The sequence below is a fragment of the Chenopodium album genome, chromosome 11, assembly GCF_948465745.1.
Source record: "Chenopodium album chromosome 11, dcCheAlbu1.1, whole genome shotgun sequence".
In the NCBI taxonomy this organism is placed as follows: Eukaryota; Viridiplantae; Streptophyta; class Magnoliopsida; order Caryophyllales; family Amaranthaceae; genus Chenopodium; species Chenopodium album.
The window spans coordinates 52,529,075-52,541,307 of record NC_137844.1 but is presented as its reverse complement, the minus strand read 5'-3'; the positions used below and the strand labels follow the sequence as shown (position 1 = coordinate 52,541,307).

At 32.1% G+C, this 12,233-nt stretch overlaps 1 protein-coding gene across 1 annotated transcript; it reads left to right on the top strand.

The window, feature by feature from the left end:
• Positions 1–7,127: 7,127 nt before the first annotated feature.
• LOC145567740 (uncharacterized) lies at positions 7,128–11,837 on the top strand. The gene is made up of 3 exons (XM_081627105.1): positions 7,128–8,270; positions 10,246–10,788; positions 11,469–11,837. Exons 1-3 carry the CDS (start codon positions 7,329–7,331, stop codon positions 11,568–11,570), a joined length of 1,587 nt encoding a protein of 528 aa, XP_081483231.1. The 5' UTR covers positions 7,128–7,328; the 3' UTR covers positions 11,571–11,837.
• Positions 11,838–12,233: the final 396 nt, after the last annotated feature.

The following is a 12,233-nucleotide window of genomic DNA, read 5'->3' as shown; positions in this document are numbered from 1 at the left end:
AAGAAGGAATTGGAACATTTCTTAAACAAATTGACCAAAATAGGTTTAAGTTTTGATAGTGTGGGTTGGTCATGATCTGAGTTGACTCACTTTTAACTCTTGGAAGTTAGGCCCTATTCTTTTGAGCTTTTTGGCAGAGCAGCGGTCAGCAGACTAGAGCAAATTAAATTTTTGCAGAGCAGAGCCGAGTAGAGCAGAGCAGATTTCAACATTATTACTATTATTATTATTATTATTATTATTAAGTGCATATACCATTGATTTAGGTGAGCGAAAATATAAATAAATGTGTACCGTATTTAACATATGTTAATAGTATAAAGATAAAAGACAACAGTTTACTTATATTCATTTCACAAAAATTTTAAAATAAAATGATTTAATGAGTAATAATGATTTTACTTATAAATATGTCTTAATCATATATTTTTAACCCTCAAAATAATAATGATATACAAAGTACTACTTGAAAACAACCTCTCTTTTTTAATTCTTAAATTGTATGGAAAGATTTGAAAAATAATTCAACTCAATAAACTAACAATCAATACCCACATAAAATGTTTCTATACATTGTGATTCTAATATCAAATGTTTATAAAAAGAAATTGTTATTAATTGTTATTATTATTATTATTTATTTTTTTTGAAAGAATTGTTATAATTATTAGAAATTATTAATTAATAATATTATTAAATATTAATTCTTAATAGTTTGAATTATTAAATATTATTATTGATAATTATTATTATGATTAATAAATAATAATTATTATTAATATTAATAATTATTATAATTATTTTTAATATTAATAATTATTATAATTATTTAAAATAATTAATTACTATCATCAATACAATATTAATTATTATTATTGAATAATAATTATTATTGTTATTATTAATTATTATTTGAAAATAGAGTAGAGCAGGGCAGAACAGAACAGAGCAGAGCAGCTCTAAAGAGCGGGGCCTTAGTCAACGAGCGTGGAATAATGTAATCTCTGTCTTATATTTTTTATGTTTCTTCTTCTGATTTAGTAATGTAAGCTCTTTTTAGGTTCCTTCTAAAGCCTAAAGACTCCTTATTTAATTTATCGGTTTTGATATTTGAAACCCTAAAGATGTGTTTAACAAGTTCAAAGACGAGTCTTGACTCATGATAGCTTAATTATTAAGTAATAATTATATTAAAACTAAGGTTCAAAGTTATGTTAATCTGGTTGGATTTTAAATTTCAAGCTCACTCCCCAAGCCACTTACTTGCTTGCAAAGTAGCACATCTTTATTAGCCAATTTTCTCATAAGATTCAAACTAATAATCCGTCCATTATATGACATTATCTCTACTTATTTTAGACAGTTTCATCAATTTTTTTCTATTTTATTGCTTTTTGTTAACGTTACACTATCATTTTACTTAAATTTGACTCACTAAGTCACTATGTATGACTAGTTTTCTAATTTCATACTCACTTTCCACACAAAAAAAAATCACAAGTACCAAGTCTCTAACTTTATTACTCCGTATTGATTTTATTTCCCTATTTTATTGTTTGTACATGAATATACTATAAATGTGAAGAACATTGTGTAATAAAGGAAGTACTTTATAATTAAATTCTTAAATACTCCATATATTCCATTCTCAATTGTTTGCTTCATTAGTTTATGTCTAGGGGACTAAATACTATATTATATTCTTAAATACTACAATAGTTGGGTAGCCATTATATTTCAAAGTCTAGGGGACTAAGACGCGTGTCCGATCATAACTTAATTTTTTGATATGTATTGGTAAAAACAATTAGTTGATATTTTAAGAATATAATATACTTGTATATAATGAATCTATTAGAGGGGGGAGGGTTTCTTACAGATTAGAAGTGATCGAAAAGTTTTCCTAAAAAATAAAGTGATAGAAAAGTTGGTGCATTCGGGCAAAGCGTATGGGTCCAAGTTCGGGCTGAAAAAAATCATGTATAACTTGCTATTTTGAGCTAAAAGTTGCAGGTTTTTCACATAATTTTTGGGACTGGACCAAAAATAAAATCTTAATTTTAGACTGTCCAAAATCCATCAAATTCAAAAACTCGGGTCGGGCTAGTCCAAAGTCCAAAAGGTCAGCTTCATCACCTTACTTTTCGTACACAATACTACCTTATTATTAGTTTTGCATGATTCTAATTTGTATTCACTTGGGCGAGTTTAGTTACTTACATATAATATGATATATGTATAGTGAGTACTCATGTAAGTGGATATCAATATGAGTATCAACATTCACCTCACCCACTTGTCATTCTTGTAAAGAGCAACAATATAACATCAACAAACCTTTCACCTGATCACAATCCATAATATTAATCTCCATGTTTAAAATTGGTCCAGAATATAATCACGTTAGTAATTAATCCTGATTGACTCAATTTCCGGATCTTTTACCAAAACGGCTAATGTGATAAAAGTATTTACCAAAACGTTTAATTCTAAAATTTAATTCCCAAACTAGCTAATTTATTAATTTTACCAAAACAAAATTAAAAAATAATAATAATAATTTTTTTTTAAAATAAAACCAAAAAAGATAAAAAAAAAACAAAAACCCATAATGTGAACCAAATCGGTTCAAAGGAATATAAGAAATAGATAAATTCCTTTCAAGTTAATAAATTAGCTAGTTTGGGAATTAAAATTTATAATTAGCCGTTTTGATAAATATTTTATTAAATAGTCATTTTGATAAAAGATCCTTCAATTCCCTTCCCAAAGCACATGAACTATGACCAAATTTGTTTATGTAGAATAAGGTGATTAATTAGTAACTTCCCTCTCTCTTAAAACTTGTCAACCCCAAGAAAAGCAAGAACGTTACAACTACGATGTCTTATTAGTTATTACATAAGCTAGTAGAAACTAGAAATGCACCAAATATAAAAGGCCCAATCCTTAAAAACAAGGGCACATGCACATTCATCTTGGTTTTCTTATCGGGCCCCGCCATTTTTGCCCATGGACCTATTTTTTAACCCTATTTTCTAGGTTGATACAACTATAACATACCCCACAAATTTAAAGCCTCTATTCCCATTTCCCAATTGGTAATCGAATAAAACATTATTGTTGATAAAATATTTTTGTACTGCTTCTCAATTTTTTTATGAATGAATGGAAAAATGTAGATGGTATACAGTAAGAAATCAAGGGACAGGAGGTAAGGCCAACCGACAGTTTTTTTTTATAGGGTAATTTAACATATGAAATATTGCTTTCCATTTTCGTATGATTTTCAACTTGTGCTGTTTTCTGTGAATGGGTACAAATTCTTGGGTCACACAACACAAAGAATGATTTAGTCGAGGACAAAGCAGAACAAAGTTAACCCTTTATTTTACTCCCGTGAAAGATAGATGTTGTAAACTTGTAACTTAGCTTCATTTTGAGATAAGTAATAAGGAAAACTCATTCATGAATTTTAAGTAGTTGTCATTAGGGAAAAGATTAAGGAATATAAGCTTAACTATTTCACTTACTTCACTATCAATTGGTTTGAAGATAGTTTAACAGTTGATCTCGTATGTAGTCAGAGTGTTAGACTATATATACTTCGACACATGTGTTCTTTGACCAGTTAAAGATTTGTCATAATATTAAAGTAGAAGATCATAACCTATTAACAAACTTAAAAAAGGATGAACCATTATTTTGATAATTACAAGTTGTTATCTCTCGTTGGAAATCCAAAAAGGGTCTAATGACGAGGAATTGAAGTTGTAACTTATGTTAATTGCAAGCATAAATATGAATTTACATATAACGAGGAGTGTTAGAAAAACTTTTAAAATATAATTTTAAGGTATATGTACATTGTGTTAATTATGTATTTCTATTGACCACACAACATCAACTAGAAGTATATTACAAATGTAACATAATTTCAAATCATTTTCAAGGAAATAAGATGTCTATATTATCATACAATCATTAAATTGAATAAATAGTACGGAGTATAATAATTAACTAACTTTAATTAAGTTCTTACAATATACAAATTGTATACTTAATAAGCATTTTGTTTCATCAAGTGATAATGCTATGCATAATAGGCACATAGTAGACATTATTTTTGAAGGAAAAGTACAAAAGAAATTTGAACATTTTTCTCTCCATACTATCTCCTAACTTATCATAATAGATTAAATAAGAAAATTTACTATATATGAATGGATCAATATCCTAATGAGCTTGAATTACTATGACTCGGATAGACAACATAATTGTTACTCGATTGTTTTCTCCAAAGATATGACAGAAGTCTACAAAAAAAATATTATTACGTATAAGCTCCCTAACATCTTCTATCAACAGTTGAATTTTCCACACATGTACACTGAACCTTATCATGCAAATATTGTACACTAAATTATCACCTTCAATAAGAACACGAGAAATATTATGGGTTAGGGTTCGAAGAAGACCTTTACAAAGGGTCGTATCCTCGACACATAGTAAACATAGTACTAAAGGTTATGAATAAGTGCAGTTCTTGAGCAGCAAAGGGTAGGGGCCAAAAATCTATAAAATTGAAATATTTAATTGGAGGTGTAAAAAACTAAGGACTCGAAAACCAACGCGAAACAATCAAATTCAGATTTCGACTTGTGTGAACATAATATTTTTAACAGTGCGTCTTGTGTGCGACTGACCACACCATATGATAACTTGTAAAAGAACAAAGTAACCCCTATAACACTGACCCGATAACTTCTGTAATACTAACCAAGTAAATCCTGTAAAACTGAACGAGTAACCCGTATAACGCTAACAAAGTAACCCTCATAATGGATGACCACACCGTGTAACCAGCCACATATAAGACTTTGTGATATTTTAACATGATTTGAGTTTCAAATATACCTAATCTAACCCGACCCAACCCAAACACCTGAAATTGACACTTCAATACTATGCATGAATTTTATTTAATTTTTAGCATGTTTATATACGTAGTAATTGATAATTTCATCATTCATTCGAATATGCATTACAAGTATTTAAACACGTACTTGGTTCTAACTTTAAAATATTACTTTAATCAAGTACTTTTGTTTTTTGGAGAAACTTTAATTAATTAAGTACTTGAGATCTAGCTCAAAGGATGGATTATTATAATGGACAAAACAATTCTATATGATGTATGACTCACTTAAATGCCACCTACAAATTTAAAACAACCCTAGCTATGGACTATGGAAAGTAATTTGAAACAATTATTAGATGCATTTAACAAATCACTCTCAATCTACAAAATGTTGGTATCCTTCATTTAATACTGTGCGTATACATCAACAAGATAATTGGTCTTATTTAATTCGGTTGGAGCAATTAATAAAATTTTACCTTTTTTCTTTCCCATCATACACCCTATCAGGATAAACCATATTTAAATTACTTAAATTTTTCTTACCAATATTATTAACTACACATTTTTAACTAGTCGATTACAAATGGGTCTTATATATATTCTTATTGTGTTAGATACAAAAATTATACTGAGTAATTGTGTACGAACAAGTATATTGTAATTATTAATACTCGTACTAAACATACCCATATATATGCAGATATGCTTGATACTCAAATTCTGCTTATATAGTTAAACTAACCTAGCCACATTGTTCAAGTAGCTAGCTATACATATATATATGTTTTACCCTCTTGCAAATGAGTCACAAGAACCATACAAGTTCCAAATGAGGGTAGAAAATTTGAACTTGTGACCTCTTGTACACATGCTCCCAGTCTTGACTATTAGACCAAAATTTCATTGAATTGGTATAAAGAGATGTATCATGATTGATGACAATGAACATTGGACAACTTCCATATTTATAAATTTGTTTAATTATAAATACAGAAATAAATATTGACAAAAAAATTAAATATTTTCCTTGGTTTCAAATTTGTTATCTATGAATATAGAGATTTTGTTTTTGAAAGGATCCATGAATATAGAGATAAATCTTTACAATAAACAACTTACTTGTTTCCAACTTTTAGCATCTACATATATAGGTACAAATCAAATATTGAATTGATGATACCCAACTTCGTTAATTTTCACCTTTTATTTCTTTGTTAGAACGGTCCTTAATTTTTCAAATTATATGTTGAGTTTCTTTCTAAAATTACTAATAATTGTATCGTATAATTTGTATTCAATTTTATATGTTAAAAAATGAACGGTCCTTAATTGTTCTAATTATATGTTGATTTTCTTTCTAAAATTACTAATAACTGTATTGTATAATTTGTATTCAATTTTACATGTTAAATGAATATTACAAAGTATAATATAAGCCTGTTCACTTCAGCTTAATTTAAGTTCAGTTCAGTTCAATTCAGCTCCAATCAGTTCAATTCAGTTCAGTTCAGCTCAGCTCCAATCAGTTTAGTTCGGTAAATGTGAACATGCCCTTAATACGCCAAAATTAACAACTTTAAAGCACAAACACGCTTATTCGATGTCCCAATTTAAATTAGTTGGTTACGTTGGGTGAACTTTGCTAGTTCTACACTCCCAAGCTACATTAAACATTTAATTACTAATTAGCTTAGCTGTAAGTCTGTAAATACACGCGACGTGTAATTTACACTTCAAAATAAAAACGTATGACAGTTCATTTCATACTAGTATTGAAAACATTCAATTTTAAAGAGCACATACTTCGCATAAAAGTAAGATCGTTTTAGGTGTTATATACGGACACAAAACATCTACGGAGTAAAATGAATCAATTTATACCGGTATACACAAAGATAAAAAGAAAATAATTATAAAAAAAAAAAAATAGGGATGAGTTTTAGATATTTTTAAAAAAAAAAAAAAAAAAAAAAAAAGAACTTGAATAAGATATGTAAACACATCTAACCGAAATATACGCAAAATATACGAAAATTAGAATTTATTTATATTTATATTTATTTCCTTTAATCTTAAGGTGATGATAGATTAATTAGATTTATGATTGCTGGTACCATGATACATTGTTACCCAGCTACCTCCTATAATAAAAAGGAAATCTAACAATGAAAGAGTATCAATTCAATTCACTCCCCTTTCTCTCTCCTCAATTCCTCCTTCTCTCTCCTCAATTTCCACTTTCTCTCTCCTTTTCTGTTGGCTGTTATCTGGGTCACTACACTCTGCAACCTGCCAGCAATGCACTCTTCCCCTCTTCTCCTCCTTCAATAACACCACCGCACATCCATAGATCTGGTTTTCTTTTTAGAATCGAGTTTGATTAGCAAATCAGAATTTCTCCGGGATGAAATTTGGTCACAAAGATCCGGAGAAGCTGATTTGGGATCAAATGAGAAGCCCATCTTCTGTAAACGGCGTCGGTTCGAACCAGAACAGAACCCTTTTTCCTAAGCTTATGCTTTGGTTAATCCTCTCTGTTTCCGTCACTTATCTCGTTTATACCCTTAAACTCGTCTCTAATCCCCACCCTTGTGACCTCCCTAACCACCGTCACAACCACCACCATCTCTTCGACTCTTCCGACATCTCACCAATCAATTCTTCCTCCGTGTCCGACCACCGTCGATTAGCTAATTCGGTCACTACTCAGGTTGAGAGGAGAATACCCGATGACGGGCCCGGAACAACGAACATCTCCCACATAGTGTTCGGCATTGGTGGGTCCGCGAGTCTGTGGGAGGGGAGGAAGCAGTACATCAAGACATGGTACAATAAATCCGAGATGCGAGGCATTGTTTGGCTAGACGGTGAAGTCGAACACATCGATGATGACAATGAAACACTTCCTGAAATTAGAATATCCGAGGATACTTCTAAGTTTAGGTACAATAACAAGCAGGGTCATCGCTCGGCAATTCGGATCTCCAGGATTATATCGGAGACATTGGGGCTAGGGTTGAAGAATGTGCGGTGGTTCGTAATGGGAGACGACGACACCGTGTTCGTAACGGAGAATTTAGTGAGGGTACTAAACAAGTATGATCATAGAGAGTATTACTATATTGGGAGTAATTCAGAGAGTCATTTGCAGAATATTTATTTTTCTTATGCAATGGCTTATGGTGGTGGTGGTTTTGCTATTAGTTATCCTTTAGCTGTTGCTTTGTCTAAGATGCAAGATAGGTGTATTCAAAGGTATCCTGCTCTTTATGGGAGTGATGATCGAATGCAAGCTTGCATGGCTGAACTTGGTGTTCCTCTTACTAAAGAACTCGGGTTTCATCAGGTATCAACCAACTTGCTTTCTTCGTTTTTCTATAGACGGGATTTCATCTCAGGTCTTGTTTAATTTTATCTTTAGACGGGATTTGATCACAGGTCGAGTAATTTGGTTGTTTTAGAAGTGTTTTGAATGAGTGTGATTATTATTTTTTTTTTTCCAATTTTGTTATTGGGTTTTTGGTAAGTTGATTGAGAATCTAACTGGGAATAATTACTTGCCTTAATGGTAGATTACTGGGTTTAATTAGGTGGAATTAGTGACAGTAAATGGGGTTTTAAAATGATTGACGAAATTGGGAATTTTGTGCCGTGTAAATTGCTGAATTTTGGTGCTAAATCTGTGATAGTTGAGTTAAAAGTGACTCTGTTTTTTGGATTACATTTTGGCATACAATAAGATTGGAGAAAATACCTGTTAATATGGCATATTAACATGTATTGTTAATATAGGGGTATAGTGGTCTTTTTTATCTATGTAACAAGGACAGTAGAGTAAATTCACCACCAAGAATAGTACTACCTCACTAGATGCTAATTTGCATCGTTAATTCCGTCATCTACTCATCTCCATATCCACTTCTTTTTCACTCAAATTAAAACCATTAATGGAGAAATTGGCGGCTGTAATGGACAACTCAAAGGTGATGACAAATGTCTACCCTTTGGGGTTAACCATGCCCTTTGTTTCACCCTTTATCGTTAGGGTTTTCGTTTATTTCGGCGGCGAAGCCGCCGGAAAGTGGTGGCGGTGGACATGTTTGAGCATCTTTAATGGTGGATGAAAGCTTGGACATCTTCAATGGTGAACGAAAGCTTGAGCATCTTCAATGGAGGATGAAAGCTTGAATTGGGCATTTACTTAACGTTAACGATGAAAGCTTTGTTGGGTTACAGGTGGTAGTAGAAAAATAATAAAATAATATATTCCACTCCTCATAATTACAAAATTGCCATCATATTAACAAGCTTTGTTAATATGGCATATTAACTAGGTTCTCCTCATAAGATTGAGTGGCGTGGGTCTCACTTTTGTAAATTTATATGTTTGGCCTACTTTTATTGCTGCTGCGCGTGTAAAACACTGCTCACTGAAGGATAAGTGTGATTCTGAGTTCTTCGAGATTTTTTATTTTTTTAAAAATTTTCTGAATTATTTTTTGTATTTAATACTGTATTTAATAACTATTTGGGTTTGTCGGTGTAGGATTATGGAAAATATTTGGGTATAAAATAGGGTTAGGAGTATAAATTTAGTCATTAATAAGCAAAGTTGGATGTAGGAAAATAACTGTTGGTCTAAGGAAAAAGGTTGGTCAGCCTACATTGACTCCTCATCTGGGGAACTTAAATATGCTTCTTTTATTTTATTATAGAATTATGATTTGTTCTAAAATTGAGGTAATGAAATGGCTTCTAATTAAGTTGAGGTTTGCTTAATTTACACTATAATCTGCTTTTTCAGCAAATTACGGGTGTTTGTTTGGAGAATAATGCTAACTGTTGCTGGTCAAAATTGATAACTGCGAGTACTTAGTATTCCTGTGAATCCTTGTAGTAACACACTTGCTAAGGGCCTTAGAAAGGGTAATGTGGGGGTGTTAATGTGTTATGTGAAGCTTAGGATTTGTTCTAAGATTAAACTTTGTTTGCTAAGACTTGTTTAGTGTGAAATGAGCAGTATTCTCTAAGGCGAAGTGTTCAGTTACATTATCTTGTTCAGATTATAGAAACTGAAAACAGGACAAGTTTCAGTTTGCTCCTCATTTTAAGCGAAAAAGCCGCATTGTTTGATCAATTTGTTTATAATGAGACTAATGAACAACCTTTTGTTTCTCACTGGTTATAAATACTCGTACAAGTATATTGTTTTTGTGGGTCTTGTAGATTGATTGTATATTATGTTTTTTTTTATATAGTTATGAGGTCTTTTAATAATTCCTAACAGCAAGCTTTCTTGGTGGAACTTTGCAAAAAACCAGTATGATGTCTATGGCAACCTATTTGGACTGCTAGCTGCACACCCGGTAACACCATTTGTCTCTCTGCATCACTTGGACGTGGTAGAACCCATCTTCCCAAATGTGACTCAAGTTCAAGCTATACAAAGGCTTACAATCCCGATGAAATTAGATTCTGCTGGCCTAATGCAGCAATCTGTATGCTACTTTAAGCCTAAGAAATGGACCATCTCAGTGTCATGGGGTTTTGCTGTTCAGATCATACGGGGTGTCTTGTCGCCCCGTGAGATGGAGATGCCAACAAGGACATTCTTGAATTGGTATAGAAGGGCTGACTACACGGCTTATGCATTCAACACTCGTCCTGTGGCCCGAAATCCATGCCAGAAGCCATATGTTTATTACTTGTCAAAAATCAAATTTGATAAGGAGAAGAATAAGACAGTGAGTGAGTACTTGCGGCATCGTGTGCAACACCCACTTTGCCGATGGAGGATGGTTGAGCCTTCAACGATTGATAAAGTTATAGTATACAAGAAACCAGACCCGCAATTGTGGTCTAGGGTAAGTTCCATTTCCAATGCTCACTTATTTGTTGCTTTGGTCATTGTTTTTGGTTTGCGTTAGTATTTCTGCACTTGAGAATATTTTATACTCCAGATTTCTGCTTTAAATGCATCCATAAGTCAGCATCCTGAAAGCTTGTCTGGCCTAGAACAGCTAATACAGATTTATACTCCTAACTAGTCAGTGTTCATGTGGTATCTCATTTGGAAGCGCTCACTTCAAAGAGCCTTGTGTTCTGCATTGTATCCCGAGAAGTGGCCAAATTTTGCATTGTCATGAATGTGATGAAGAGTTGGTTGTTACTGATACACACATGCTTAGACATATTTAATTACATTTTGCATGTAAGCAGAAGGGTTAAGAGACTTTTTGGTACAGTATTGCATTGTAGCTTAGACTTTGCATATGCATTAGTTTAATTACGTACGGAACCAAATCTTGATCAAATACTAACGTTCAAAAAGCGAAGTGGTTGTCATTCCTACCTGAGGAAATGGCTGGCATTTCAGTATCAGATTATATATTATATTAATCCCTACTTAGGTATATCGCGGAAAAACTTTGCTTACTGGGAAAGCTAATTCGTCTGCATCGTTATTAACCAGATTGATTTTCACATGGCTTGTAAAATAATCTATTGGTTAATGCTCACATCTTTCTTTACTGCTTTCCAACAGTCTCCAAGAAGGAATTGCTGCAGAGTATTGAAGTCCAGGACGAACGGGACCATGCTTATAGATGTCGGTGTATGTAAGGGAGGTGAGGTTATTGAAGTATAATACTTGAGAACAAAAGAGAAAAAAAAATCATTAGAATCATTTTGTTAGTCTTAATTAGTTTATGTCCGTTTTTCTTTTAATTTTTCTGCTGTATTCAATTCTTCTGTAGTTTTATCTTCAAAAAACTTTTCCATCTTGAAAATCCTTGGCTCCCACTGACTACCCGATATAAAGAACAAAGGGTATGGGTATATTGAAATGTAGAGAAGCTGTGTAGCTCATATCACATCATTTATAAATGGAAAATCATGTTATTCTATTAGGTACCTTTCGTGTTAGGTACTAGTTTTTTAGTTGAAAGGCGACAAGCATTGTGAATATCGAAGATCTTAAGCTCATTTTTGATTTAGTTAATTTGTACCCTAATGATCATTCATGGAATCCGATATTTGGCCTTTTGTACGCATTAATAAGGATTAATATGGATGCTTTGCTTAACGCCTTTTGTCATTATAATAGGACCAGTTGCATTTCAAGTCCCTATATAAGATCTCTTGTCTATTCTTTGCTCTAATTTTACTTATTTTTGTCGGGTTTTGGGAAAGTTACTAGCAGCAATGAAGCTGTTTAAAGGTAAGACGGTAAAATTCGCTTTTGATGATGTTGCTGAATTAGCAAAATGGACTAATGGAAGCCCCGTTATGTTGTTATGTCAATGTATTA